Below are 27,296 nucleotides of genomic sequence, written 5' to 3'. Positions count from 1 at the left end.
TTGGCTTGGGGACAAAGGACAAAGGGACTTGCTTGGGCTTTGCAGCCCTCTGTGTCTGAGATGGGCCCAGGGATGGGCCTCCCAGAAAGACTCCAATCACGCATCTAACATGAATGATGCTGGGCTGTCCCAAGGCAGAGTTGGTGGTCACTGTGGCCACGCTACCATCATACCTAGAACGTCCCCCAGGCAAGCCAACATGCCCCACACCCACCCCGCAACGTACCCAACACCCATCTCAGCCTCTGGAAAGTAGGAAGCATGAGCTCTACTCTCTCTTCTTCACCAGGATAACCAAAGCAGCAAGGAAGTACTGGCTTTGCTCCTTAGAGAACCAGGGATGAGCTCGCTGGCCCAGCCGATCTGGGCCAGGGGAGGAGCAGGAGGTGAGACAGAGGAGCCCAAAGGACAGTGGCAGAGCTGGAAGGGGCTGAGCCTGCACCCTGCGGGACTATGAAGCACTGTGATGAGGAGCTTGTGCTTAGACTTCCCCTTGGCCTCCCTCTGGGACTGGCCCCTTTGGGAGCCATGGTTACCCTGGAGAGGGATGCTGGCCAAGGAATCTCTTGCCAAGCTCATCACTGCTGATCTCTGGATCCATGAAGGGCAGTGGGGACATCAATTCATTGAAACCTCAGAACAATCCTAAGAGGTAAATACCCACGTTCCCATTTTGCAGAAGAGAACATTTGAGACACAGAGAGGTTATGTCATTTGCCCAAGGTCACACAGCTTATTCTGGGATTCAGACCTGATTCCAGAGTGTCCAGCCCCAACTCCTGAGCCATGCTACCTTCCCAGAGGCAGTACAAGAGAAACCCGGCAGCTTTGGTGAATTTCCCAGGCCCAGGCTCTCCTGCGGCACAAGGGAGAGGGAAGACATTTGGGCTTCTGGCTTTTTAGGACTCCTTCTCTCCCTTTGTGTGTTCCTGCAAGAGACTCTAAACACATTTGCTCCGAGCAAAATCAAGAGGTTTTGGAGCATCCGCTCTGTACTGCCCCTCTGAGTCTCGCTCTAAGCTGTCCCTCCCTCCAAGGGACAACCATTCCCTCTGTCTCCTGCGGGCTCCTCTGCCCCAGCGACCTTCTTTTGATTCTCACTTACCTCCTTCCCTTTCGCTCTCCCTTCGGAAGGCAGTTCAGCTAACACTCATTAGCACGTGTTAATGAGCATCAATTCATGTCTCAGTCAGCCAGCAGGAGAGGGGAGAAAGGAGGCCTGCTCCAGGGGTAATGGGTACCCACAGCCAGCCGGGGGCTGCAGGCCTCAGGCTCCTGGAGAGAATGGGGAGGGAGCCCAGTGCCCAGTTTGGGGAGTCCGGTCAGCTGTCCTCAGAACTGTGCCCTCAGCAGCTACTTCTGTGTTCTCTGAGACCAGCGTAGAACATTCCAAGGTCAGCAATGGATGTTCTCTGCCCACTGGCCGAGGCAGGTTCCCATGATGTCCTTCGGTGGATGGGGTTAAACACCAGTAGGGGAGACACTCCTTGAACAACTGTCTAAAAGCCCTCAGAGCCTGTCCAGGGAGAGGTGGGTAACCAGAGCGCTGAGGGACACAGGCGGGGGAGGGCGACAACCACCACCCAAGGGGGCCGTGGAAGCCCCTCCTCCATTCCATCTGGATCCTCCCTGGGTGTCCCTGATTCCAGCCACCCCGCCCCAACAAAGCCTTGAGAACTCACAGCTTCTCCCCCAAGCATGGGCTGTACTGAGGGGCCATGAGAGCACGGGGAAGAGCTGGGTTCAAATTCTAGCTCGGCCCCTCTTTGCTGGGCAAGTCGGTTCGTCATGTGAAGTCTCAAGTCCCCTCCTCAGAAAAGCGGTCCCTGTTCTTGCTACCGTGGAAGGGCCGGACGAGAGGAGCCCCGAGAGAGACCTAGTGAGCTGCGAGGTGCGGGTGCTAACTCCATGTCAAGCTCGTATTATTATTACTACTCGTGGCGCTGCTGTTACTACTGCTATTACTACTGCTCCATGCTAGGAACAATACGGGATGGCTGTACTCAAGAAGGTCAGAGAGAGGCAAGAATAGCCTCTCCCTCGCCTCCGCACCCGGGGGGGGCCTCTGCTTCCAGGGGGCTCAGGGCCCACCTGCGCGCCCCCCCCCACCCCGTGCTCCCAGCCAAGCCCCGCGCCGCCGCCGCCCCACCGAGCCCCGGGCCGATTCTCTGAGCGCGCGCGCCCCCTGCCGGCGGCCGGGCGTGGGTGCAGCCTCCGCACCGTATATAAAGGCAGCGTGGCGCGCAGGACCTGGCCGAGTGCGGGAGCGGAGCCGGGCGCAGGGACAACGCTGTGCGCCTGAGGTCTCCCAGCAGCTCGCCATGGCTAGCCCGCAGCAGCAGCCCCCCTACCTGCACCTGGCCGAGCTGACGGCATCCCAGTTCCTGGAAATCTGGAAGCACTTTGACGCAGACGGTCAGTAGATCTCTCAACTTCTGGGCCCGTTGGCCCCCAGGGAACCTGCGGCGGAGGGGAAGGGGACAGCGCTGATGCGGGCAGGTGTACGTTCGTGCCGGGGGCGCGGTGGTGGTGGTGTTTGGGCCCCAGAGCCTGCTGAGGTCGGGGTCTGGAGTTTGGGAGATGCCCAGGCTGCTCAGGTGACAACTGTCAGCAACTTTTCTTCTCCGACATAGACGGCGGAGAGCCCGCCGGCTTTTGCAGCCTCATTCTGGGCAAGTTGGAGCTTTCCCAGAGAGGAGGCCGGGGCGGGCAAGGCTCCCCGGGAATCCCCCTGCCATCTTATCATCCCTGCCTTCTCTTCAAGGTAATGGCTTGCCTTCAGCTGCTGCAGCCACAGGTCTCAAGCCCACTCTCTTCTTTCTTGGGGTTCTCCTCTTGTTTAATGCCAGCTTAGCACCACCACCTCCCCCCCACTGTCCTGGAGGTTAGGACAAGCTGGGGGCTACTAAAGGGAAAGCCTGGGCCTCCCCCAGACGAACTGGCTGGGAGTAGGAGTCGGGAGTGACCTGGGGGCCCTGAACACCCCTTGGGCTTCCTCTGCCTGTTTCCCATCGTCCCTGGGCAAATGGGTCTGTACAGCAGCAGTGGGTGTGGTGGGGGCAGGGTTGGGGGACCAGCCTGACATCTTCCCTCATGGTGATTGTCCTGGCTGCTTTAGGTGACATCTGTGGATGGAGGGAAGCACAATCTTAAATGCCTACTGAGACACTGACTCCCCCCAGAATTGAGGGCCGGATAGAATGACCTTAGGAGGTGTCTCCCTGGGCTGGCATTCTGAGAGTCTATGATGGTCTGATTCCGGCATAAAGGGAGACCCCCACCCCTTTAGGAGCCTCTGATCTTACTAGAGACGTTTTCTCCACCCCTCCAAAAAAAAACTAAGTGATCTGATTCCCTTCTCAGGGCCTGGCCGGGATGGGCACCCCAAATGTTCAGGCATCTGGGACTCCTGGCAGGGTGGTGGCGTGCGGGTTTTAGCCTGGGACTGACAGCGAGGGGGGATGGGAACCAGAGGGAGGATCAGGGGCGGCTCACTTAGTTCCTTCCTCCTCCTTTCCTCATCTCTGCAGGGCATGCAAGTGGCTAAACAGAGGCCCTCTGCCCAGGGTGCTTGGAGAGGCAAGGGTTAATGTCTAGTAAAGTTCATGAGTCAAGTTTTGTTCCCTGGGAACCACCTGAGAAAGCTGGGTTGGGAGCCAGGCAGAGGACAGGGCAGGTAATCTCCGGGTTGGGATGGTGATCTGCCTGTGAATTACTGAAGGAGGCGGGTAGGCTGTTAAATCTGTAAAATGGGGCTAAGGAGGGTTTGTACTTCCGATCCCCAGCTTGGACCGTAAGACTGCCTGGGTGAAAAGGGATGTAAGGTGCAGCCTCTTAGTATTCCTGATGACACGCTCATTCCCCGAGGATGCTTCTGCCAGTTTATCTGCACCAGAGACTTGCAGGATTCAAGGAAAGTTACCAAGTGGCCAAGGTTATGCCACCAGCCTCCTGCCAGATGAGTCAGCTATAACAGACAGAGGACTCCATGGTTCCTACTTTCCCCCGTCCTCGTGGGGACAACCAATAGCACACTCAATAATCATGCAAATCCTTACATCTGTCTGAGACCTCATAGTGTTCCAAACACAATCACACCTCCTGGAGTCCCTGTGAGGCTGCTGGGCAGGCGAGGTGCTCCTGGCGCAGGTGAGGATGGGGGGGTATGAGGGGCGGGTTCTCACAGGCTGTACAGCAAGGGAGTCATGGCCTTCCCGGCCAGGGTTTATTCCCTGGGAACATGCATTTGGGTTGCAAGAGGGATTTTTCTGTGATGCTGGAAACCACCTTCCCACTTGCCCACTGAAAAGCCTCTATCACCCCCTGCCTCCGAGGCAATGAGCTGTTTCTTTAATCTCAGAAAGGGGTCCTGGTGCGGGCTGGAGCAAAGCTAAGCTAGCACTAGACGCAAGAGGCCGACAAACACCCCCAAAGCCACTGTGCCTCTGGTTCCCTCCTGCTCCCATGGCAAAGGGGAGCTCAATGCTTGCTTCTTGATTCCTGCCTACCAGACACCCCATTGCCCTCTCCGGCCACTGCCTCAGGGAGGTCCCAAGGAGGAGCCCCAGACCTAACACAGAGAAGACAAAGGGGCTTACAGGGCCAGAGATGGCACAGAGGTGATTTAGGAAAAGGAGGATACAGCCAGATTGGAGTTCCACGGAAGGATCCAGAAAGAGGCTGTGGACGGCCTTGCTCCATACCTTCCCTACCTAACCCCTCGAGCACACCCAAAGACTTCTGGGGAGCCTACCCCCCCCCCAGGCACTCCCTGCCCTATCTGGGCCTCCCCCTTACTAAGTCTGGCTTCTGTGTTCACTTTGGACTTGTTCCCTGATACAGAGTCCCCCTGCCTCTTACAAACTCAAAGAGCTCTGGGAGGACTCCCGTTTGCAACCCACCAGGACCCTGGAGCCCAGTCAGGCACAGCCCCCCAGGGGAGGGAGCCACTGCCCCACTCTTCCCGGACCCTCTAGGAAACAGATGAGGCAAACTTAAGAGAAGCTGGATGCCAAAGAGAGGGGAGCTGGGGCGGGGGGCTCTGACCCTAACTCAGCCCGTTACTAACCAGGAGGAAGGTCAACCTGGTGACACTGCCCTAAGAGATTCTTTTCAAAATCTGCATCAGTCTCGTGGAGAGAGAAAGGAGTAGGCGTTTGGAGAGAGAAAAACTGGGACTCAGAGAGGCAAAGTTCTTTTCACAAGACCACACGGCAAAGTGGGAGGGTGGGGGCCACCCAGGGATCCTGTCTCCTCGTGCCTGGTTCCATCCCTGGGCTCTTCCTCCAAGGTCAGCTGCAGCCATGCATTTGGGAGAATTCAGATGTCATCCCCCCAAGGCAGAAGTAGGGAAGACCGCAGCCAAGCCCACGCTCTGACCCCACATGCCGCCTCCATGCTCGGAGTGACCCTTACACGGCCCACCATGTCTGAGCCCCATCCCATGCTGCCTGGTCACCTCTTTCTCCGGAATGTCCTTACCCTGCACGATCCAAGCAGCTGTGCAAGACCCAGCCCGGAGCCCACCTGGTCTGTCTGCGTGGTTCCGATCAGATGGGCCACCAGGCTCCAGTTTCAAGGATGACCAGTAGGAATCTCCATGGAAAGCCAAGGGGTGGCTCAACAGGGGAAAATCCCATAGCCTTTAGAAGCCACTGAAATCACAGGGACAGGATGGCTTCTCTCCCAGAGGCCAGCAGACACCTGGATCCAAACAGGCACTGCAACTCATCCCCGGAATCTCTCTAACATAGCTCTACCGTGACGTGTACAAAAAGTTAGACAAACAAGGGCTTCTATTACCGAGTTCTTGGGAATGCTGAAAATTCGAAAGGAAATGCCCTTCACCAGGGAGGAGAAAAATGAATTGTACCCATCTCTACAGGGGAATATTATGCAACCAAGCATAGGGAGGGGAGCTTTTCCACTGACACGGGAAAACATCCAAGATGGACTACTAAGGTTTTGTTGTTTTTTTTTTTTAATGGTAGCAGGACACTATTACCATATGAACCCATTTTCATTATTCACTAAGCTCAAATGCTGGAAGAGATTCGAGAGAATGCCACACATTATGGGGCATGGAAAATGGTGGTTCTCTCTACAGAGCGGGTGAGGGAAAAATTAGAAGGCATTTGCTTTAACTAAGTTAATTTCCAGAGTGTGTGCAGATTTTCTAAGAGTTTATGTTTCTGGGGTGAATCCGCAAAACAGTAGAGATGTAAGAAGATCTGTATCTCCAGGTGTGGGAATCTGCCCAGATACTTCAGGGTATCTGCCTGCCTCCAGGTGGCCCTGGTGTTGAGGGGATGGGGGAGGGTTTCAAAGCCTCTTACAGGGAATGAGCCTTGTTTGCTACCCATGGGGGCCTCAAGGCCTTTGAAAATGAGTGAGAGGAAGGCCCTGACCTGTCTTCCCTCCTCTGTCCTCCCACACCCGACGGTAATAACAGAAGATCCAGGCACCATGATCACCTGGAGGCCTGAGCACCCAGGCAGGCCTGGTGGAGCCTCACGGCTTAGCCCGTGTGCCTGCAGGGAGAGGCGAGGAGAGAGAAGCCCCAGGGCCTCTCCAAGCTGGGGAGAGGTCGGGGCAGCTTGCACTGGGATACTCAGTGAAGGCTTTTGGAACAGTAAAAAAAGACTTGCCCAAACAGGGTTACAGAATGCTTGGTATATATTAAGTATTTCGGCAAACACTCTAACATGTACAATGCAGTATCACTGTGCCAGTCCTAGGGTGATTCCAGGACTCCTACAAATGATCGCTTCTTGGCTCAAGAGAGTCCGGGGGGTCTGGTGCGGGGAGCTGAGGTGGGAGCTGTCTTTTTTAACCCTGCCTGCCAATCTCTGTGGGGTCTGTGGGTCTCATCAGGGACAGCAAGGAACGGGCTTGAGGGTCGTGATGGCAGGACGTGGGGTTCTTTGGGGGCAGCCTCCTGGTCCACCCGGGGTAAGCCTTAGGAATCAGCCCCCACTCCACTTTCACCCCTAGACCCCCAAATGCTTTGCTAACGGGGCCCTTTGCTGTGGTGTCTGCAGCGTGCTGGGTCGCCCCATGCTGGTGGCCTCTGGGGACGCCCCGGGCCCCGAAGCCTGCCCTTGGGGGTGATTACACCAGCCAGGAAGGCACTGTGTCTGTGAGGAGCTGAGGCTCCCCGGGGAGGCAGCCCTGGGACGAGTTTTCACAAACAAGGTAGCTTGAGCCCGCCTCGCCCAGGGCAGCTGCCAGCCCAGGGAGCCTGCGCCCCTGCCCGCTCAGCCAGCTTATTCCCCTCCGGACTTCAGTGGCTGTCCTGGCTGAACCCGAGGGAGGTTTCCAGGGCTGAGAAGACCCTTCGGGGAAATCTCTTCCAACACCTGGGGAGCCCGAATTACTAGAGCGGCCATGAGGCTCTTGGAAAACAGGGCCTCTCCTGGCAGCTTTCCCGGCCTGTGGCAGGCCATGCCCTCCTTGGCCCAGCCGGACCCATCTGGGGCCTCTGGCCTCGCTTGGCCCTCCCCCGCTCCTCCTTGGCTCTCTGCTGTCCAATCTGCCCCAGCCTTCTGGACTCACCAAGCCTGAGAATGAGCCCAGCCTTCAGCGGCCAGATGTCCCCACGTTCAGAGGACCCAGAGCAGCTCCAGAACCAGTGTTCGAGAAGCAGCTCGGCCCAGAAACACAGACTGAAAGTCATGTCTGAAAGCTCTGTGTTTTTTCAGCCCTTTTCTTGCCCCGGGGCATGGGCTGTGACTGTCCTGAAGGGTGCTCAGGCTTGGGTGGGCAGAGGGCTATTTGCCTTTCCAAAAATCTGAACTCTGGACAGACAGCCAGTGGCTGGGTCTCAGGAACACTTCCTTAACGAGGACGTCTGGGATTTGGCAATCCGTCTCCTGGATTTCTCTAACCTGTGCATCACGGGGAGACACGGACTGGTGAGCGCTCCTGCGGCCAGGCCCCTCGTTCTCAAACTTGAAGCGTAGGAGCCTTGTGATAACACAGATTTCGGGGTCTCTCTCCCAGCACTTCTGCCTCAGGAGTTCTTGGGGAAGGCCTGGGATTCTGCACTTGTAACAAGCTCCCAGGTAATTCTGATGCTGCTGTTCCACAGACCCCACTAGAAACAGCAAGCCCTTGCCCTCCAGACCTGCTGGATTAGACTCTGCACTTTAATAAGATCCCCAGGTAATTCTTACACACCTTAACACTTGAGACTCACCATAAACCGGTCCTTAATTCTGACTGCACGTTAGAATCGCCGACAGAGCTTTTGAAAACAGGCTCCCGAGAAGTCCCTACCCCCATCAATTAAATCTGAACCTCCAGGGGCGGGACCCAGGCAATGGTGTTTTAAAAGCCTCCCAGGTGACTCTAATTTTTATTTTATTTTATTTTTTTAACCCACTGAACCACCCAGGCACCCCCTATTTTTTTTTTTTTTTTTTTGACAGAGAGAAAGATCACAAGTAGGCAGAGAGGCAGGCAGAGAGAGGAGGAAGCAGGCTCCCTGCTGAGCAGAGATCCCAATGTGGGGCTCGATCCCAGGACCCTGAGACCATGACCTGAGCTGAAGGCAGAGGCTTTAACCCACTGAGCCACCCAGGTGTCCCCCAAGGTGACTCTATTAGACAGCTTGGCTGAAAACCAGTGCTCTCTGAGCTGAAGAGTTGACAGCCATGGACTGGTTCAGAGGACTGAGGTTAGAAGTGATGCTTTCCATTCATGTGAGATTTTACATTTTCTGGAACGCTTTCACAATAATACCTTGTGTGACTCTCACAGCAGAAAGGGCATAAACAGTTATACCCATTTTAGGGATCAAGAAATGGAGGCTCAGTGAGATTGATTCTCTCGATGTCACATGGGCAGTCGTGGAGCTGGTAGCAGAATTACACCTCTTACTCTCTTCCTTGTTCAACTCTTAGAAAATCTGTACACGTGAATCTCAGTGAGAAACAAGGGGGCCTCCTTCCAACAGGGGGCAAAGCATCCTTTAGTCAAGGCTTTCCAGGTGTCTGTGATCAGCTTAATAGTAAAGAAGTGGTGTGTCACTTTATTTTGTTTTTTAAGATTTTTTTGTTTGTTTGTTTATCTGGGGGGTGGTGCATGCGGGCTCGAGGGATAGGGGAGGAGCAGAGAGAGAGGGATAAGGAGACTCCACACTGAGCGGGAAGAAGTAGCCGGACAAGGGGCTCCATCCTGAGATCCCGACCTGAGCCAAAACCAGACACTCAACTGAGCCACCCAGGCGCCCCCAAGAAATGTTGTCTCAGTTTTGACTGGGGGAAACTGAGGCACAGTGGTAGCCAGAGTACAGTAAGGAAAGATGCAGGGTCTCTGACTCCCACCCAGCCCCCTCTTCCTAATATTCTCAGGATGCAGTTTGATAGGAAGCGAAGGACTGGTGGCTGCCATGGTAACCGCATTCTTATCAATACCCGTCCAAGGAGATTTGCTGGGTGGCCAGTCACCCCACGCCCCAATACTGGGGTCAGAGAAAAAGCAATCCATTCATCTGGTGCTGAAGTCTGCTCTGGAAGGATGTAGGTCAACCCGGCCTACCCCTCCACACAGATGAGACCGGGGTAGCAGCTGCCTCCTGGGGGATGGATGAGATTTGCCCTGAGAGAGACCAAGTAGCAAAGGCCTTTCCCTCCAATGGTGGAGGATGCCCCCTTCCGGGCCCCACAGCCCCTGCCTCCCTATCCAGTCTCTGCCCCTCTCCTTCTGCGTTCAACTTGTAGATCCTGACAATTCTTATTTGGCTGATTTGCCCCCGCTGGACCATGAACCGCTCTGGGGAGTAAGCGCACATCGAGGACTTGTCTGTAGCCCCCCCACCCCCCCACCCCCCGCCACCGAGCACCAGGCACAAAGTTGAACAATTGTTACTTCCAACAGTATAGGTTTGTTGAATTGAGCCGCCTTTTGTCTCTTCGTTGGGGGCACGGAGAGGAAGTGGTGGTGGGATTTCTAGTAGGGTGTGAGGGGCTTGCCAGCCTCTAGGACCCTCCTGCTGCTCAGGCTGGGCAAGGTGGGCTGGGGAGGGGACCTCTTTCTACCGTTGCTGGGTCCTGGCTCCTCCCCCGGCCTCCACGGTTAGTCTTCCCTTTCTCCTCCTCTTCCTGGTAACTGGGGGTTCTCGAGCTTTCCCTGCCCACCCTGTCAAGTAGCCCTGGGAGCCCCTCCCCCCATTCTACTACGTCATCTTTCCTTTTCCTTGCTGTTTGTCTGCCCAGCCCCACCCCCACCCAGTTAGAACATAAGACCCATCCTGGCAGACCCCGGCTAGCTCACTTTTATACCCCTGGGGCCTAGGATACAGCAGGCACAAAGTGAATGCTCAAGATATGTTGAATGAATGAATGAATGAATGGATGGATGAAACCTAGATCAGCAATTTGGATACTCCAATTCTGGTCCCGCCTTGCTGTGTGTCCCTGAACAGATTGCTTACAGTCTCTGTGCCTCAAGTTTCTTTGTCACAAGAGGAGGATTCTACGCTGCCCTGTTAGGATCCTGTGTGTCTGGAAGGATTATGAAAACTTGGAAAATGGGACCTCGGTCTTGTGCAGTGTCATATCCCTCCCCCATGGCAACCTACACAGGGCTTCACACATAGTGAGGCTTCAGATTATCTCCTGAAGCAAAGAGAGAAGCGAATGTGCTTTGAAAAATTAAAAGCGTTGTATCCGTGAGCCATTCCTGATGTTCACAAGTGTCCATGCCTCCTGCTGGGCAAGGCACAGGCTGATTGTCGGGTTCTGGAGGTTATTAAACCACCTCAAAACCTTTCTAGAACAGGAATAAACACAAGGACATTTATTCTTAGTAAGTTTCAGAGAAACTGCAAGGAAAAGGTAGGTCCCACAGGTCTGTACCTTCTAGATTTCTTCTTCTCGTTCAGATTGCTCAGTGGGAGGTGGCTCAGTGCTGGCCTCACCTGCTTTGGCCTCCTGTACCCAACTCTTCCTGGCTGAAAGCAAGCAGCCCAAGGGCAAGATGTCCCCTGGCCTAGGAAGAAACACCTGCCGTGGTGGTGATGACCACTGGCATTTTGGAGGCTCACTGTGGGCCAGCACTTTCCCTGTGTTTTTATTCCCGTGGAGTCTTCACTGCCAACGGTAGGAGGCGGGCACCGTCATTATCCCTATTTTATAGGTGAGGAAACAGGTCCGGAGAGGTGACATCCCAGAGCGAAACGGTGAGTAATAGAGGCAGGACAAGAAGTGGGTGTGGGTGCCTCTGCAAGAAGTGTGGGTAACCCGCCCGCACCCCCCTTCTACAGCAGGTGCCGGAGCTGGCGGGGAAGTGGCATAGCAGGGCCAGCTCTGAGGGTGGGGAGAGATGCTGGTCAGAGCTGAAACCTATCCTTCTGGATCATTGCAGGGACTGGCGAGGCAGAGAAAAAGCACTTGTTCCTTCAACTCCGAGGCATCATCAAGTAGACTGCCTTTTGCCTAGAAAGCCCTTGGCCCTTCTGCTCACGCCCCCTCCGCCGCACGCTCATGAAATTCCAACCGTCGCAAGAACGATGACCACTCTATGCCGGGGGGGGGAAGGGAGCTCCAGTCCCCTTCCCCCACCCCCTAAATACAATCACATATTTTCCCTGCTGAGAAAAATATATCATTTATCTCACGGGATCCTCTCCATGCCATGTTTATTGTGGCATCTTCTCCACTAGGGGGCGCCTCTGTGGTTATTTATTGGGAATCTAAATTTTCAGGGGATGCCAGGGGGCAGAGGGTGGGGAGAACCCCCATCCCCACTGCAACCCCATCCCACCCACAAGGGCCAGGATAAATACTCCTTTTTTATTGTCTCTGTTTAACTTGTAATTCCATTTGCCCTTGACAAAAGCTACCAGTTGGCTATTCTCTATAGGAACCTTGCTCAATTGTTTTAGATCAGATTTGAAACTTGACTTTAGGCCCGTGGTTTCCAAACTTGCTGCTCATAGAAATCATCTGGGGAGCTTAAAACAAAAACAAAAACAAAACAAAAAAAAAACAAAAACAAACCGTGATGCTTAGTTCACACCCCCAAACCAATGGCAACAGCATGTCTGGTGGAAGCCAGACACCCATATGTTTTTTTTTTTAAAGATCCCAGGTGAGAGGTGCCTGGGTGGCGCAGTGGGTTAAAGCCTCTGCCTTCAGCTCAGGTCATGATCCCAGGGTCCCGGGATCGAGCTCCACATCGGGCTCTCTGCTCAGTGGGGAGCCTGCTTCCTCCTCTCTCTCTGCCTGCTTGTGATCTGTCAAATAAATTTTAAAAAATCTTTAAAAAAAAAAAAAAAAGATCCCAGGAGATTCCAGTTTGGGGGAGTGTGGGGGAGCACTCCCTTCGGCCTGTCTGATTTCCAGCCCAAAAATGCCTGCTCTCAATCACAGCAGGGACTAGTGACCTTGGCCATGGGCTCAGCTTACCCAGTCTATAGGCCATCTTGGTTTAAGACTTGAGAACCTAAAGGGTTTCTCACCACTAACTGTGATCTTCAAAGTCAGGCACTGACCTTGGGGCCCAGTCTTGATTATTGCAGGACTGATTCATTCCATCTTCTGCACAAGTTCTGGTCATTGAACTGGAACCACAGTCACGTTCACGGTGCACTCATAATGGGGGGCTTGGTACATACAAAATCCCATTTAAGTGTCAGAACTCATTTTGCAGCTGATACGGGTTAATGACTTCGCCAAAGTCCTACAGGCAGTGAGCGAGCAGAACAGGGTTTTCCCAGGCGCTCACAGACCAGAGGGCCTCCTCTCTTCATGGCCGTGCGGCGGGTTGCCTCCCCTCCTCATAATCCCAGTGACGGATGCTCTCGGGTGCCCCCAGCCCGAAGGAGGGACGCCCTGCCTTTCTCTTCCCACTCTTCCCTTCTGTGTTAGCTTCCCAGAGCTGTTGTAACAGAGTCCCACAGACCAGGCGGTTTAAACCAACAGAGGTTTTTTTCTCTTCCTTTTCTGGGGCTGGAAGTCCATACCTAAGGCGTCGGCAGAATTGCTTCCTTCTGGAGGCTCTTGGGGACAATCCTTCCGTGTCTCTCTTCCAGCTTCTAGTGGTTGCTGGCAATCCATGGCGTTCCTTAGCTTGGAGAGAACATCACTCCAATCTTGTCTCAGTCTTTATATAATCTTCTTCCCTGTGTGTCTCTGTGTCTCCACGAGGCCTTCTTATAAGGACACAGGTCATTGGATTAGGGCCTACATAATCTACTATGGCTTCATCTTCACTAATTACCCTATTTCCAAGTGAGGTTACATTCTGATGTTCTCCATGGACAAGGATTTGGGGGCACGGGGGACACTCTTCAACTCGGTATACCCTCCCACTCCAGAGACCCAAATTCAGTCTCAGGCCTCATTCACCCCTGCAACCAGGGTCTGCCACCTGCTGACTAGCTGGGATGCTGATGACCTTGTTCCCCACCCCTCCACCATCATCCCGTTAAATTCTGGATCCTGGGCTCACCCAGCCAGCTGCGGACAGTTCCGCCCACTTCTACCAGCTTGGCTCTGATCCTGGTCCCTGCCAGTGTTCTCCCGTCTACTGAACGTATACCCCAAAGGCCCGCGGTTACTGATCTTGCAGCTGTACAGCTGGAAACACCCTGGGGGCAGGACCCACGTGCCTCACGCTGCACAGTCGGAGGCCGACCCAGACACACCTGCTTGTTGACCAAGAAGTTCTCCCTGAAGCCCCTGACTTCCCCACCCCTCACCCCACCCCATTAGTCTTACTATTCAGCTCCTAGGTCAACTGCTTTTTTCTTTTTCTTTGCTTTCTTCACAGGAAATGGGTATATTGAAGGTAAAGAGCTAGAAAACTTTTTCCAGGAGCTGGAGAAAGCGAGAAAAGGCTCTGGCATGGTAAGCCCAGTACTTTGTCAAACTGTTTGATTTTTTCTATCCTGATCGTGGCTTCGGTCAGCATGGTCTGTCCCAAATTCTGCGTCTCCTAAGCCAGCCTGACATCTCTGGTCTTGACCTTCCAAGTTTTTCTTTCATTTGTAAGAATTTTTTTTTTAATTGGAATAATCCCTTAAAAAGAGAACCTTCCTGCAATACCTTTGGGTGTCTGGGATTGAGAGGGGTTTGTGAGTGGGTACCAGGGGTTACTGAACCCCCCAAAACTGCAAAGTTTGTGTCTATGTATATGTGTATGAAACCCTTTTATTTTCCTAAGGAATAGTCCAGAGCCTATCTAAGATTCTCAGGGGGGTCATGACTCCATTGGATGCTTCAGGGGTTTCAATTGTCTTTATTCGAGACCACAGTTTCTCAGCCTCGGCTCTATGGACAGGGCTGGATAATTCTGCAAGTTCGCTGAGCAGACCCGTCAGCCGGCCGTCATTCGGTGGGGGCCTCAGTCCCCAGTCCTTGGTGCCAGATGTGAAGATCAGGGGGGTGGGAGGTGGAGGGGGGCTGCCCTGTGATTGTAGGATATATAGCACCGTCACTGGTTCTCCCCATGAGATGTCAACAACATCCTCTTCCAGTTGTAGCAATCAAAAATGTCTCGAGAAATTACCAAAGGTCCCCTGTGGGAGCCACAGAATAATCCCCACCCGAGAACCACTGTTCTAGACCAACAGAGTCTGGAATCCTCAGCAAGGACCTAGAGGGAAACTTGGTTGCTCCAAACCAGCATCTGAACCAGAGAGTACGGCCTGGCCTCATTCGTGGTGGTGTCAGTCTGCCTTTCTTAGCCTGCCTGAAGCGACTCCAAATCACGTCCCACCCCTTCACGGCAGGGTCACTGTGAGGCCTGTAGTCACAAGCTTACACTATTAAATTCACGAAAGCCTTGGGAGGACTGTCTGAAATACCGAAAAGCTGAGGTAATTGGACCTACTTTATTGCCATCCCCGCGTCTGGTTCTCAGATATACACAGTCAGACCCATCACCTCCCCCAGCTCCCGCTGGTCCCCTGGGGGTCTCCCCACTCTCTCCTGCTACGTGTCTGTTGGCCGATCCCCTGCCTCTTAGCATGTCTCCATGGGGCAGTCTGGGAGACAAGCAGCAAATCCACCAGTGAGCTCCTGGTCCACAGCCCGGCAGAGCGCCCCAGCGAGAAGGAGGGCCAGCCATGGGCTTCGGCGATGGCCTTGATTCATGGGTGTGTTTATCAACAGTTCCCCCATCACCCCTCATTACTAGGATAATGAAGCCTGCATCCCAGAAATCCCAGGCATGAAAACTGATTCTGGGATCAGTGCTTCTAGACTGAAATCTTAGTCACTCCCCATCTCAGATGGCTTCAGGGGTGATTCTGAAGTCTGTCAACAACATCTCAACTGACAGCATCCGTGACTGGTGTTCAGAGCAGCTGGGCAGAAGGGATAGTAGCCTTGGAAGCAGGAGCCTCAAGTTCCAATTCTAGCTACACCGGCTGGTGACCTCGGGAGAAGACACGGCCCCCCAGTGTGCACCGGTGTGTAGAACGGAGAGACGACTCACCCCACCGGGGCTGCTGTGAAAACTCAATCAGCTCACCCCATCTGGGATCCAAGCCTAGGAGCATCCCGTGCACACTCGAACATATAAGGCAGGAAATACTGATGAATAAATCCTGGCAAATTGAAACCGCTTCCCAGGTAGAAAGAACAGACTCTAATCTGAAGAATGGGTAGAATTCTCCGGGGCCCGATCTGAGGAAGCGCGCAACCCCCCCGGAAGTCATCAGAGAAGGCAAGAGGCGCCATCAGCTGTACAAGCAGACTGCCCATCGGTGAGGGTTAAGGAAGAACGTGTTCATACATGGAACTATTCAGCAGCACCCAAAACAGGCCAAGATTGGAGAATTTCAGAGAGCCTTAGATTTACAGTGGGAAGTGATAGGCCAAAGGAGCTTTTGAAATTCTCTGCCTTTGGAGTAGTCACAATAATCGCACAGATGATTGAAATTACCCCTCAGCTATATGAAGACTTTCTCCTCACCTTCCTCCTGGCTTAAAATCAGAGTGAAAAATACCGTCAATTCCCTTTAGACCTGACAGAAGAAAATGCATGATTTACCTTGCTCTGAGGTAGTGCTGGTTTCCTCCTCGAATAAGTTGGCTTGTATGAGAAGCTGCCTTGGTAAAATGTTGGGGCCTCAGTTCTCGCATTTGAGTGATGGGAATAAGTCCTCGCCCTTCTGACAAAGCTGTGGTTTAATCCCGTCTCAAAGGCAGAGGGGCATGTTTGATTGCATAAATTACATGGGATGGGGGTGTATGTCCCCAGGTGACCAAGCCTCAGAGGGGAGATCGCTTGGACTTGGAGCGATCTTGGGAAGGAGTGGGGCCCTGACCAGTCAGAGCGTCGGCCCGGCCCGGTTCTGGGCCTGCAGATCTGGGGCATAGAACACTCCATGCCACTGCCACACCAAGCAGGTGAGAGATCTGTGGTTCCCGTGGGGCCCGGCAGCACAGTCAGTCCCCCCCTTTGTTTTTCCCCAGATGTCAAAGAGTGACAACTTTGGGGAGAAGATGAAGGAGTTCATGCAGAAGTATGACAAGAACTCCGACGGCAAAATCGAGATGGCAGAGGTGAGTCCTACATCCTGGCTAAGAGCTATGGGGGAGAGGGGTTCCCGTCACCTCCACTCTGCCAAGCACAAGTGTCCTTCTAGGCCTCTAAAAGGGGGGGAGGGTGGTCTGGAAGCCCCCACCCCACCTCCAGCACTTAGGCTGATCAACAAGAACAGGCAGGATTTTTCTGAGCCTCACAAGGAAAGAAGCAACAAACAGTGGCCTAAGACAGGGAGCGAGACCTTACGTGCTCTCACGGTCCCAGCAGCTACTCCGAATGGGTGAGGAGCCCAGCTTGAGAGAGGAAGAGCAGGACCGTTGGAGAACAAGAGAGTTCATGCCCCGCCAAAAGGCATCCCAAGGCAATAGTTTTAATTACTTAATTAATTTGTAAACACGTAATTTACATATGTAACACATATCATTTATACATTATATACACACATACATTTGCATAAATACAGATTGCTAAAACAAATCGAGGCATATTAAAAATTTTAAGAGTGTATTTGAGCAAAAATTGATTCAAATGGGGCAGTGCCAAACCACAAGTGATCAGGCACACTCCCACCAAAAGTAGCTAGGGAAAGAATCTTATAGAGAAGAAGTGGGAGCAGAGCAAGGAAGGTATTTGATTGGCTATCGCTTAAGTGGTTGCATTATTTGGGAACCCCTCCTGGGCTGTTGTGACTGGTTTCCATTTGGGTTTGCTCACATAGGCTACTAAGGCAGTAAGTTCACCTCAGTTTAATGGCTTCCTTGTCTAATTAAACAACTTACGTATCCACACATACACACACATATGTACGCGTGCGTGTGCCGCTGGCCATCAGTTTGTGATGTGTGGTCTAAGGCTCGGGAATAATGACCGCAGCACAGGAATGAGGGCATAGCTCCTCCCAGGGTGGATTGGGTGGGATGCTGCCTTAGTCCGTGCCCCAGAAAAGGAGACTGAGAAAGGACTCAAGTGGATAGGACTTATTGAGAGAGAACTCTCGAAAGAAGGGAAGAATGTAGCAGGAAAAGGCAGAGGAAGGAGCTAAGGAAGAACATGGTGTCCGACGGAGTTGGGTCTTGGCCTGATCTCACGGGGAGCTCTGGAATGAGGATTGCACCAGAGGTGGTCTCATCCTGGGGCAAGGGATGGGGTGGTCCTTCGTACCCCCAGTTCAGTCAGTCATTGGATACAGGCTGCCCCCTCCAGGTCGGGAAAAGTGGAGGTGGGTGCCTGAGGCAGTGGTGGTTTGTGGAGGGCAGCTCTGACGCAGGGAGCAGCTCTGAGCCATTAGCAGGTGTCCTTCACGGCATGAGGGGTGGCCCACCAGCCTAGCTAAGGGGAGTCTGGGAAGGGCACCAAGAGCATAGATGTCTAAGCCGCAAGTCTCAGAGAATCCTGACTCAAATGGGCTTAAACTGGGGGTCACCAGACTTTTTTCTGGAAAGATCCAGATTATGGTACATGTTTTAGGATTTTTAGACCACATAGTTTCTGCCACAATTCTTCCAACTCTGCCACTGTGGCAGAAAAGCAGCCATAGACAGTATGTAAATGAATGGGCATGGCCATGTTCCAAGACAAGTTCATTTGTAGAAACAGGCATTGGGCCAGATTTGGCTCACGGGCCATTGTTTACCTACTCCTGGCTTAAACCATGAGAGGCTCCTAGTGAGACAAGTGCCACGAGAAGGAATGGCTCTAGATGAAGGAGGCCAGGTCCCCAGCTCTGCTTCTCTGCACTTCTCTGCCTCCCAAAACACCTTCATCTTCAGGCTGGCCTGCTGCTCCAGCCACCCCATCTGCAAGCACCCAAGTCGGGATGCAGAAAGGATCTGTCCCATTTGGCTCCTCCTGGGAGTGAGGAAAGCTTTGCCAGGAGTACTTTTAGCAGACCTCCCCTCATATTCCATTGGCCAGAACTGGGTCACATGCCTACTCATAAGCCAATCCCTGGCAAGGGAATTAGCCCATTTACCTGACTCACACCAATCAGGATTTGCCTGTGACCCAAGGAAGCTGGGAGCAAAATAAGGGGGTGCTGAACAAGGGTATTTTTGCATTTTCTGAAAATCAGATTTGTTGAGGTATAATTTATATACAATAAGCTGCACTGATTGGGAGAGCCAAGTTCTGGGAGCTTAGACGTTGTGCACAGCCATATAATTACCACCACGATCAAGACAGAGCATTGCTATTGCCCTTAAAAATCCCAGGCCAATTTGCAACCACGTGGATGGAACTAGAGGGTATTATGCTTAGCGAAATAAGTCAATCAGAGGAAAACAACTATCATATGATCTCCTTGATATGAGGAAGTGGAGATGCAACTCATATGGGGGGGGGGGGGGTAGAAAAAGAATAAATGAAACAAGATGGGATCCGGAGGGAGACAAACCATAAGAGACTCTTACTGTCACAAAACAAACTGAGGGTGACAGGAGAGATACGGAGAGGGGGGTGGGGTGATGGACATTGGGGAGGGTATATGATATGGTGAGTGCTGTGAAGTATGTAAACCTGGCGATTCACAGACCTATACCTCTGTGGCTAATAATACATTATATGTTTATTTAAAAAAAATTTTTTTAATTAAAAAAAATAATAAATTTTGGTAAAAGTTAAAAAAAAAAATCCCAGGCCACCACTCATCTCAGATTCATTTGCCTTCTTTAGAATTTTATATCACTGGAATCATCTATTAAGTATTCTTTGGGAGACCGGACACTTGCATTTTTAAAGGGGCTCCACTATCTGTCCCTCTAGCTGGGGGGAGGGGGGGTGCACTCCTCAGAACATCCTTCTTCCCTTTTGAGGGGCTATTCTCAGGAAGAAGAGCAAAATGTGGGTCCCACACTGCCTTGCCACTGGCCATTCACCACCCTCTGGCAGAGTGGGCTCCGCTCCCTGGCGGGGCCCTCCAGTAACGTATCTGTGTCTCTGTGTTGCTCTCTGGCCCCCCGCAGCTGGCACAGATCCTGCCAACGGAAGAGAACTTCCTTTTGTGCTTTCGGCAGCACGTGGGCTCCAGCACCGAGTTTATGGAGGTGAGGCCAAGGCGCTGCCTTTCTCCCATGTTCAGGGCCAGGCGCACCCCAGTGCCTGGAAGTGGTCCCCCCCAGGGGCGATGCTAAACCCCTTAGAGCTCCATGACTCAGAGTGTGGTCCCTGGACCAGCGCCGTCTGCATCACCATCACCTGAGTGCATGTGAGAAACACAGAGTCCCTGACCCACTGACTCAGAATCTGCCTTTCAGCAAGATCCCCATATGATATGTGCACATCAAAGCGTGCAGAATAGAGTGAGAAGTAAGTGTGGGGAAGTACATGTGGGAAATGCCAGGTACACGCTTATCTCTCCTTTGGGAACTGGTCCATAGACATTTGCATCTTGCCGTATCTCGGAAATCTTGCAGTGAAGAGACCTGTTTCACGTCCTTTGGCCTCCAGAGCTCACACACTGTGTTCTCAATAACACTGGTGTCCCTTGAGGTCAGGGTTCCAAGGAGCATGAGTCGGGAGCATAGATTTCTGTGCCATCCCAAAGCTGGAAAAGCCTGGGGGAGGGGCAGAATTTCAGTTTGCAGCATCTTCCAGTTCTGATTCTTTTTTTTTTTTTTAAGGTTTTAATTATTTATTTGACAGACAGGGATCACAAGTAGGGAGAGAGGCAGACAGAGAGAGAGGAGGAAGCAGGCTCCCCGGTGAGCAGAGAGCCCTACTCAGGACTCGATTCCAGGACTCTGGGATCATGACCTGAGCCGAAGGCAGAGGCTCTAAGCCACTGAGCCACCCAGGCGCCCCTTCCAGTTCTGATTCTTGACTGTGGTCTACACATCAGTGCTTCCCCCCCACCCTTGAAAGAGATCTTTGCAAAAGAAACTCTTTGAAATCCTCAAGTGAAGTAGACCACACAAACTCAATTTTTTTTTTTTAGTAATATTGAACAGATAGATGCAGCCATGTGAAATCGCTGATATTTGACCGTTTTTGATTTATAAAAATTGGAAATTCCATGATTCAACCAAATACATGACTAATCCTGATACCGGGCAAACTGCTGATTATTTCTTGGTATTTTTCTGGACTCTGCACCCTAGCTGTTTAAGATATGTGTCCCCCAGAGGGAAACTTAACCAATACCCCTCACACACTGCCTGCTAGGAGAATGACTGGCCTTCAACTTGACTCGAGTTGCCATTCCTCGTGTTAAATCCATGCCCAGACACCGGTAATCCCCTCTCCGTGATTTACTGCCTAAAACTAATGGAGAGTTAGCCCAGAAACCCACACGGCATGGAGTTCCCCACATGGGTAGAAAATTGGTTAGAAAGAACCAATTCTCAGGGCAGAAAAGTCATTTTTTAAGTGGCAGCTTGCCTAAGCCTCAGATATGGATTTAATTTTATGGTGCCTTAAAGGATTTTCTCCAGGCTTTTCAAGATGGCCAGATTCCGTAAGCTAGTCATTGACATTCTGGATTCTGTTCTTAGTCCTTCTCTTGCCTGTCTTCCTGGGGGGGTGGGGGGGGGTGGAAAGTCTACATCTCCTTGCCAGAGCGCTGCTTTTGTGAGAGTCCATTTTTCTGTCTGTAGAAAAGGGAGCCTTATGCCTGATGGTTCTCTCCCTGATGGGGAGGGAGGCAGCCAAAAATCGGTATCTCTTCCACCTCTGATCTGGAAAATGGGGATGATGAGTAGTTTGCGGGGGTGAGGGGAGCTGGAAAAAAGACCTTTCTCTCTCTGTGTCCCTCTCTCTCAAAGTCATTAGTGGTTTCTCTCTGTGTCGTTGATATGATTCCATATTCTTATCTGTCTCCATCCTTTAATCCACGGTATAGCTGAGACAACCCCCCGACCGAGTTTCCAGGGGACCCCACCGTCCCGCAGCACCAGCCCCCTGGGCTTGGCCGCTTGTTCCATTTTCATCAGCTGGAAACAGGAATTGGTCCCTGTGCCGCCTTGAAAGGCTAGCGGGGGCAGAGAGCTCTGTCCCACTGCTAAGCACAACATTGTAATTTCTAATTTTAGTGACGCCTCAGGATTTCTTTGAGATTTCACAAAGCCCAGGTCCCTTGAACTCTTTTCCTTGAATGGGAAGAGAATGACCCACTGATGGACGAGCACAAAGCACTGGCGGGAAGAGAAGTGAACGGGGAGAGCCTGGGGAGGAGGCGGGGGAGGCGGGGCGGGGGGAGGGAGGTCAGAGCCGTGGAGGATCTCCGCCCCCCCCCCCACCCCCGGCAAAAAAAAAAAAAAATCAAAGCGATGCTTTGCTCTGAGTGAGGACTGGAGTGCCTTCGGGTTACCCTCCTTTTTTTTTTTTTTTTCCAAGATTTTATTCATTTGTCAGAGAGAGAGAGGGCGGGGGAGGGGCAGAGGGAGAGGGAGAAGTAGGCTTCCTGCTGAGCAAGGAGCCTGATGTGGGGCTTGAGCAGGCGCTGGACTCAGCCACCCAGGCACCCCCAGGTTACCCTCCTTTTAGGCAGCTTTAGCCCCAACTTTTAGGGTCTATCTGCCTATTTTCTCAGTCAAGACTCCGATGAGCTAAACTCCAAGGCACTGGGTACATGCAGGTGGTTGGTGACATCATATTTATAAACCTGCTCTTACTGGTTCTTTCTCAAGGGCAGGCTTTCTGGGCACAGGAAGGAATATTTGAATGGAACCAAAGCATTTTTCCTCCCCAGAGAAAAGACAATTCCCTGATCAAATACTATCTATCCAGGTTGTCCGTGGCATAAGTCTACATTTTTGCTGGGATTTGCTCATGTCTCATAACTTTTTAAGCAATCAGGTTCCCAAAAAAAATACTACCAAATTCCCTGAGTCACCGCTATCCCATGAGAATTACACAGCCTTGTTTGCTGGTATGGAAGAAAGGTCCCGGGTTATCTGGAAACTCACCCTCTGGACAATAAAAGGGAGGCATGATGGGGCGCCTGGGTGGCTCAGTGGGTTAAGGCCTCTACCTTCAGCTTGGGTCGTGATCTCAGAGTCCTGGGATCGAGCCCCACATCAGGCTCTCTGCTCAGCAGGGAGTCTGCTTCCTCCTCTCTCTCTGCCTGCCTTTCTGCCTACTTGTGATCTCTCTCTCTGTTAAATAAATAAATTTTAAAAAATAAATAAATAAAAATAAAAGGGAGGCATGACATAGAGAAGGGAGGGGATGCAGGGGATCCAAATTTGGCAAAATAATTAGTACCTGCTGATTCTTAGTAAACCCCGTGTCACCGGTATGTGCTGTGCACTTTGGAGGTGAGGGAGAAGAGAGAAAAAGGGAAGAAACCTTGAAAGAAAATAGAAGAAATATATTCAGGCACCAACTTAGATCAAAGATTTGGGGAAGTGGGGCCCTCTGGATTGATCAGGGAGAGGGGTGGTTTCCTTAAAAAAACAGAGAAAGAAATGCTTTTTATCACACAGATGGGGGGTAGCCTTGGGACAGCCCAAATGAGCTGACAGCACTACCACTTCTGTTCCCCTTCAGCTGTGGATGCCTTGTGCACCATGGTGAAGGCATGGAGGAGGGAGTACAGTGACTGCATCTGACCCTTCCAGAAGATTCTTACCCTTGGCTCAGGCCCCACCCAGACAATCAGAAGCTTCCAGAGCAGTAAAAAAACATGCTGTATACACAGCAAAAATTGGATCTACCAGAGCCTAGTGCTAGAAGTTGCTTGGTTAGCACCTTAGAAAACCATAACCCTGTCCCAAAAAAAGAAAAGAAAACCATAACCGTAGTTACAAAATGATCCAAAAAAGAGACCCCGGCCAGTTAAGAGTAGGTAGATATCGTCCCAGGGATTTTTTTTTTCCCCCTTCTCTGTGTGACCTTGGCCAAGACACTTTCCCCATTTCTTCATCTGTGACACGGAAGGGACTGGACTAGACCATCTCCACGTCCCCATCCCCCGGTAATATTCTTGAACATCAAGACCCAACCTGGTCCATTAAAGGGAACTGGAAGGAGGCTTAGCGGTATTGACGGGTCCTTGCAAATAGGTTGTCGTTCCCACTGCAGGCTTGGCGGAAGTATGACACAGACAGAAGTGGCTACATTGAAGCCAACGAGCTCAAGGTAGGATGGGCCTTGGGGAGGGTACGGAACGCACAGAGAATGGACTGAGGCCAGAGTGCTGGTAGGTTTAAGGAACCCAGGGACGGAGGATATGCAGGGAGCCACGGGGCCAGGGAGCTTGACATCAGTGCCCGGGACAGGCAACTTCAAGACCACTCGGGCAGATCTGTCCCCTACCTGTGGGTCTACCCCACCACCATCCCTCTGCAACCAGTGGTGCCCAGGCCGCTGCTTAGCCCTGGGTCCTGGGCTCCCTAAGGTGCCAGAGCCAGTCTCTGCAGCCTCTCCTGGGGGCTGAAGTTGCATCCAGGCCTTCAGGATCATCCCACAAGCATTAGGGATTAGGGAATCAGGAGGGATGTAAGCCATACCAATGCGAGACCTCAGAAAACAGTGGTGACTGACTGAAGGAGCAAGTAATGAAGGAGGAACTGACTGCGTCAGGAGCTCTCAAGAGACCTTTTGTGTTCTAGGGATTTCTGTCTGACCTGCTGAAGAAGGCGAACCGGCCATATGATGAACCCAAGCTGCAGGAATACACCCAAACCATAGTGAGTGGGCAGAGGCACGGGACTGGGGTCCGCCCCACGCCAGCGGGATTCTGGGTTTCCAGGGTTCTTTGCTGGCGGAGTCTTCAGGCCCTGGTGAAGTGACTCCCAGTGGCAAAAGGGATGCTGGTCCCTGGCCTCACGCACCCTCTGTCTGAGATCCTCACGGAGCTAGGAGGAGACGGGAGCATCTGTTTCCATGACAACCTCCCCAGGTCTGGGAGAGGGTGGGCCTTTGCTGCTGGCCAGCCCAGCTCCAGGGGCCCTCCCCCGAGAAGAGGAGAGAGGAGCAGGGACCCATTTAGACCCTGCTGGTCTCTGGCCTCCGGGTGACCTCAGAGGGGACAGAGCACACCCACCCCTCCCCCTTCCTCTCTTATGCAAGGGGGTGGCGGGTCAAGGTCCCCCCTGAGAGGTCAAAGCGAATCACCCAGGCACCTCTGTCTGTCCCCAACAGCTACGGATGTTTGACTTGAATGGGGATGGCAAGCTGGGCCTCTCGGAGATGTCCCGGTAAGTGTCCGAGCCCACCCCAGGGTCACTTCTCCGAGGACCTCTGCCTGCGGTCCTGTGCCACCCTCCCTGGCTCGAAGACCAGTCGGGGGTGGGGGGAGGGCTGTAAGAAGTGACAGGTCGGGTGTCATGAAGCTCAAGACCAAGCTAGAGAGAGTCCCAGCACCTCAGTGCGTCCGCCTCCCTCCGTGCAGACCTTGCCACTAATTCCTCCGTGCTCAGAGACGGTTTCCAGAACCACAGGCGCAGCTTCCACATCCCCCTCCAACCCTTTGTTCCAGCCTCTGCCCTGTCTCCTAAGCTCTGCTCTAACGCTTCCTTTCCAGACTCTTGCCTGTACAGGAAAACTTCCTGCTTAAATTTCAGGTAAAAGAGCCTCTGCTTTTCTTCGCTTCCTCCTTTCCCTCAACCCCACGCACTTCATGCTGCCACCCTCCTGATGGCACCCCAGCGCACAGGTGCGCACACGCACGTGCAGACACACACGCACACACGCAGCCCTGTGCCTGCTCACGTGCACACACATGCACCCATGCACACATCCATGTACACACGCTCCCACATGCACACATACGCGCTCACTCACACGTGTGCACGCAGGTGCACACGGATATACGCGCCCTCTCGGGCACACACCAGCGGTGCGCTAATTTGCATACACACACTGGCATGCACACACGCAACGTGCACGCACACACACTCTCCCAGGCTTCTGCTTCCCTCTTTAATACCTCGGGCCTTACAGGGCATGAAGCTGACCTCAGAGGAGTTCAACGCGATCTTCACATTTTACGACAAGGTAAGACGGACAGCAGCGTGGGAGGGAAGAGCAGGGGACCCGCCAGCAGGGGAGCCCCCAGCCACCGGCTCCGCTTTGTCCTTCGGGGGAAGGAGGGACTCAGTATTGCTCCCTTGCTGCCGGCTCATCATTTCGCATCGGAGCCAACGGTTTTGCTAGGCAGTTGGGAGGGAGAGGACCCCCTTACCGCCGTCACCCCTTCCTTTGCCGCCTCACCTGTGTGACTCCACTAGTCTCCCTTATAACCAAAGCCTGGAGGGTAAGCTTTAAATAGCCCCCGTGTTCATCCTGACATCTTAGGGAGTTAGCTAAATGCTTCTGGAACCTCCTCTGTATTTCCAATGCAAATGCAAAACACCGGGACACACCTTCGCCCTGGGGTGTCCTGTCCCCCTGCCTGGGCTGGGGAAGTCAGCAGTTCGGTGTTATTTTGACACCGCGGGGTGTGAACGCCTTCTGCTCGGAGCAGCAGGAAGGTCAGACTCCGCAGACTCCCTGGGAGGAGCTGGGGGAATCGGGAGGCCAGGGCCAGGGTGGTGCGGCCTGATTCTCGAGCTCCGTGTGCCCCTGCTCCCCACCGCCAGGACGGGAGCGGCTACATCGACGAGAACGAGCTGGACGCCCTGCTGAAGGACCTCTATGAGAAGAACAAGAAGGTGAGCCGCGGAGCCCCAGGGCCGGGGCCGAGGGAGCTGGCCCTGGGGCAGGAGAGAGGCTTCTGAGGCAGGGTGAAAGGCCTGTGGGTGCGTCCGCTCTCCTCTGATCACCCATAACTAGGCAACGGTAGTGTGGGGGCTGTTGTTTGGTTTCTGGGTGGATGCTCCGTCGACGAAAACCCCCTTCGCACAAAGCTTCTTCCCCATTTCTGAGCAGCCCTCAGCAGTGCTGAGGACACCCACACTGTAATCACCTCCCCATCCAGAACGCTCTTCCTCTTGCAAAACCCAAACTCCGCGTGCAGCAAACAAGAGCTCCCCAGCCCTCCCTCTCCCAGCCCCCAGGCCCTCAGGCCCTCAGGCCCCGAGACCCCCACCAGGCTACCGTGTCTACAACTTGACCGCTTTTGGCACCTCCTACAAATGGTGGCATCCAGGTCCTGTCTCTGTGACAGGCCTGCCTCACTCAGCAGAACGCCTTCCAGGTTCACCCATGTTGTGGCAGTGCCGACATCCTTCCTTTTTAAGGCCGAGTAATATTCCAGGGTTTGTGTCCAGCACTTTCTATCTGCTCAGCCATCCCCAGACACTCGGGGTGTCCCCACCTGTTGGCCCTCTACCGTGTTGCGATGATAAGACGCTGGCAACTTTCCCCACAAAGAGAGTTGGGGGAACTTCCAATAATAATAGATGTTCATTGAATTTAAATTTACCAAAAAAAAAAGGGGGGGAGTGATTTGGGAAAGAAGGGGCCAGTGGGAGATGAAAGTGAAGATATTTCTCCCTCTGCCCCCCCCCCCACCCCGTGTGTGCATGTGCGCTCTTTCCCTCTCAAATGAACAGATAAAATCTTGAAAAAAAAATAAATAAATGCAGAGTCTGGAGGTGGGCAAGAGGCTAAGAGGAGCCACGGAAGCATTTGTTCCCCTCAAAGAAAAGGCAAAAGGCGGGGAACCAAACTATTACTTTGCCTGGTGGTGTCGCTTGAAGGATAGACCCCAGGCGGCGGGCTCATCCAGGGCTGGAGGGCCAGCGGCAGCAGGGGGACCGGGAGCCCGCGGCTCTCTTAGCAGCCACCTTCCTTCACCTCCTGGGATGCCTTTCTCTAAGCAAATGGTTTTGCTATTTTCTTTAATTAGATGATAAATACTCCATACTTCCTCACGGTGCCTAACCGCCTTGCCTGCCAGGCACAAGCTAAATTTA

At 53.0% G+C, this 27,296-nt stretch overlaps 1 protein-coding gene across 1 annotated transcript in view; it reads left to right on the top strand.

Moving 5' to 3' along the window:
- The first annotated feature begins 2,236 nt into the window (after positions 1 to 2,236).
- The window catches only part of CALB2 (calbindin 2), a 28,591-nt gene continuing 3,531 nt past the window's right edge, over positions 2,237 to 27,296 (top strand). The window contains exons 1-10 of the mRNA XM_032326105.1: positions 2,237 to 2,415; positions 13,777 to 13,853; positions 16,428 to 16,517; positions 19,461 to 19,541; positions 23,518 to 23,574; positions 24,048 to 24,125; positions 24,580 to 24,635; positions 24,962 to 25,001; positions 25,381 to 25,434; positions 26,019 to 26,090. Of these exons, the coding sequence (XP_032181996.1) occupies positions 2,322 to 2,415; positions 13,777 to 13,853; positions 16,428 to 16,517; positions 19,461 to 19,541; positions 23,518 to 23,574; positions 24,048 to 24,125; positions 24,580 to 24,635; positions 24,962 to 25,001; positions 25,381 to 25,434; positions 26,019 to 26,090 (699 nt within the window). The 5' untranslated portion in view covers positions 2,237 to 2,321. The remainder of the gene's footprint in view (positions 2,416 to 13,776; positions 13,854 to 16,427; positions 16,518 to 19,460; positions 19,542 to 23,517; positions 23,575 to 24,047; positions 24,126 to 24,579; positions 24,636 to 24,961; positions 25,002 to 25,380; positions 25,435 to 26,018; positions 26,091 to 27,296) is intronic.

This window comes from Mustela erminea, chromosome 19, assembly GCF_009829155.1.
Source record: "Mustela erminea isolate mMusErm1 chromosome 19, mMusErm1.Pri, whole genome shotgun sequence".
In the NCBI taxonomy this organism is placed as follows: Eukaryota; Metazoa; Chordata; class Mammalia; order Carnivora; family Mustelidae; genus Mustela; species Mustela erminea.
Note: the sequence above shows the minus strand (reverse complement) of the source record. Positions and strands in the feature narration are given on the sequence as shown.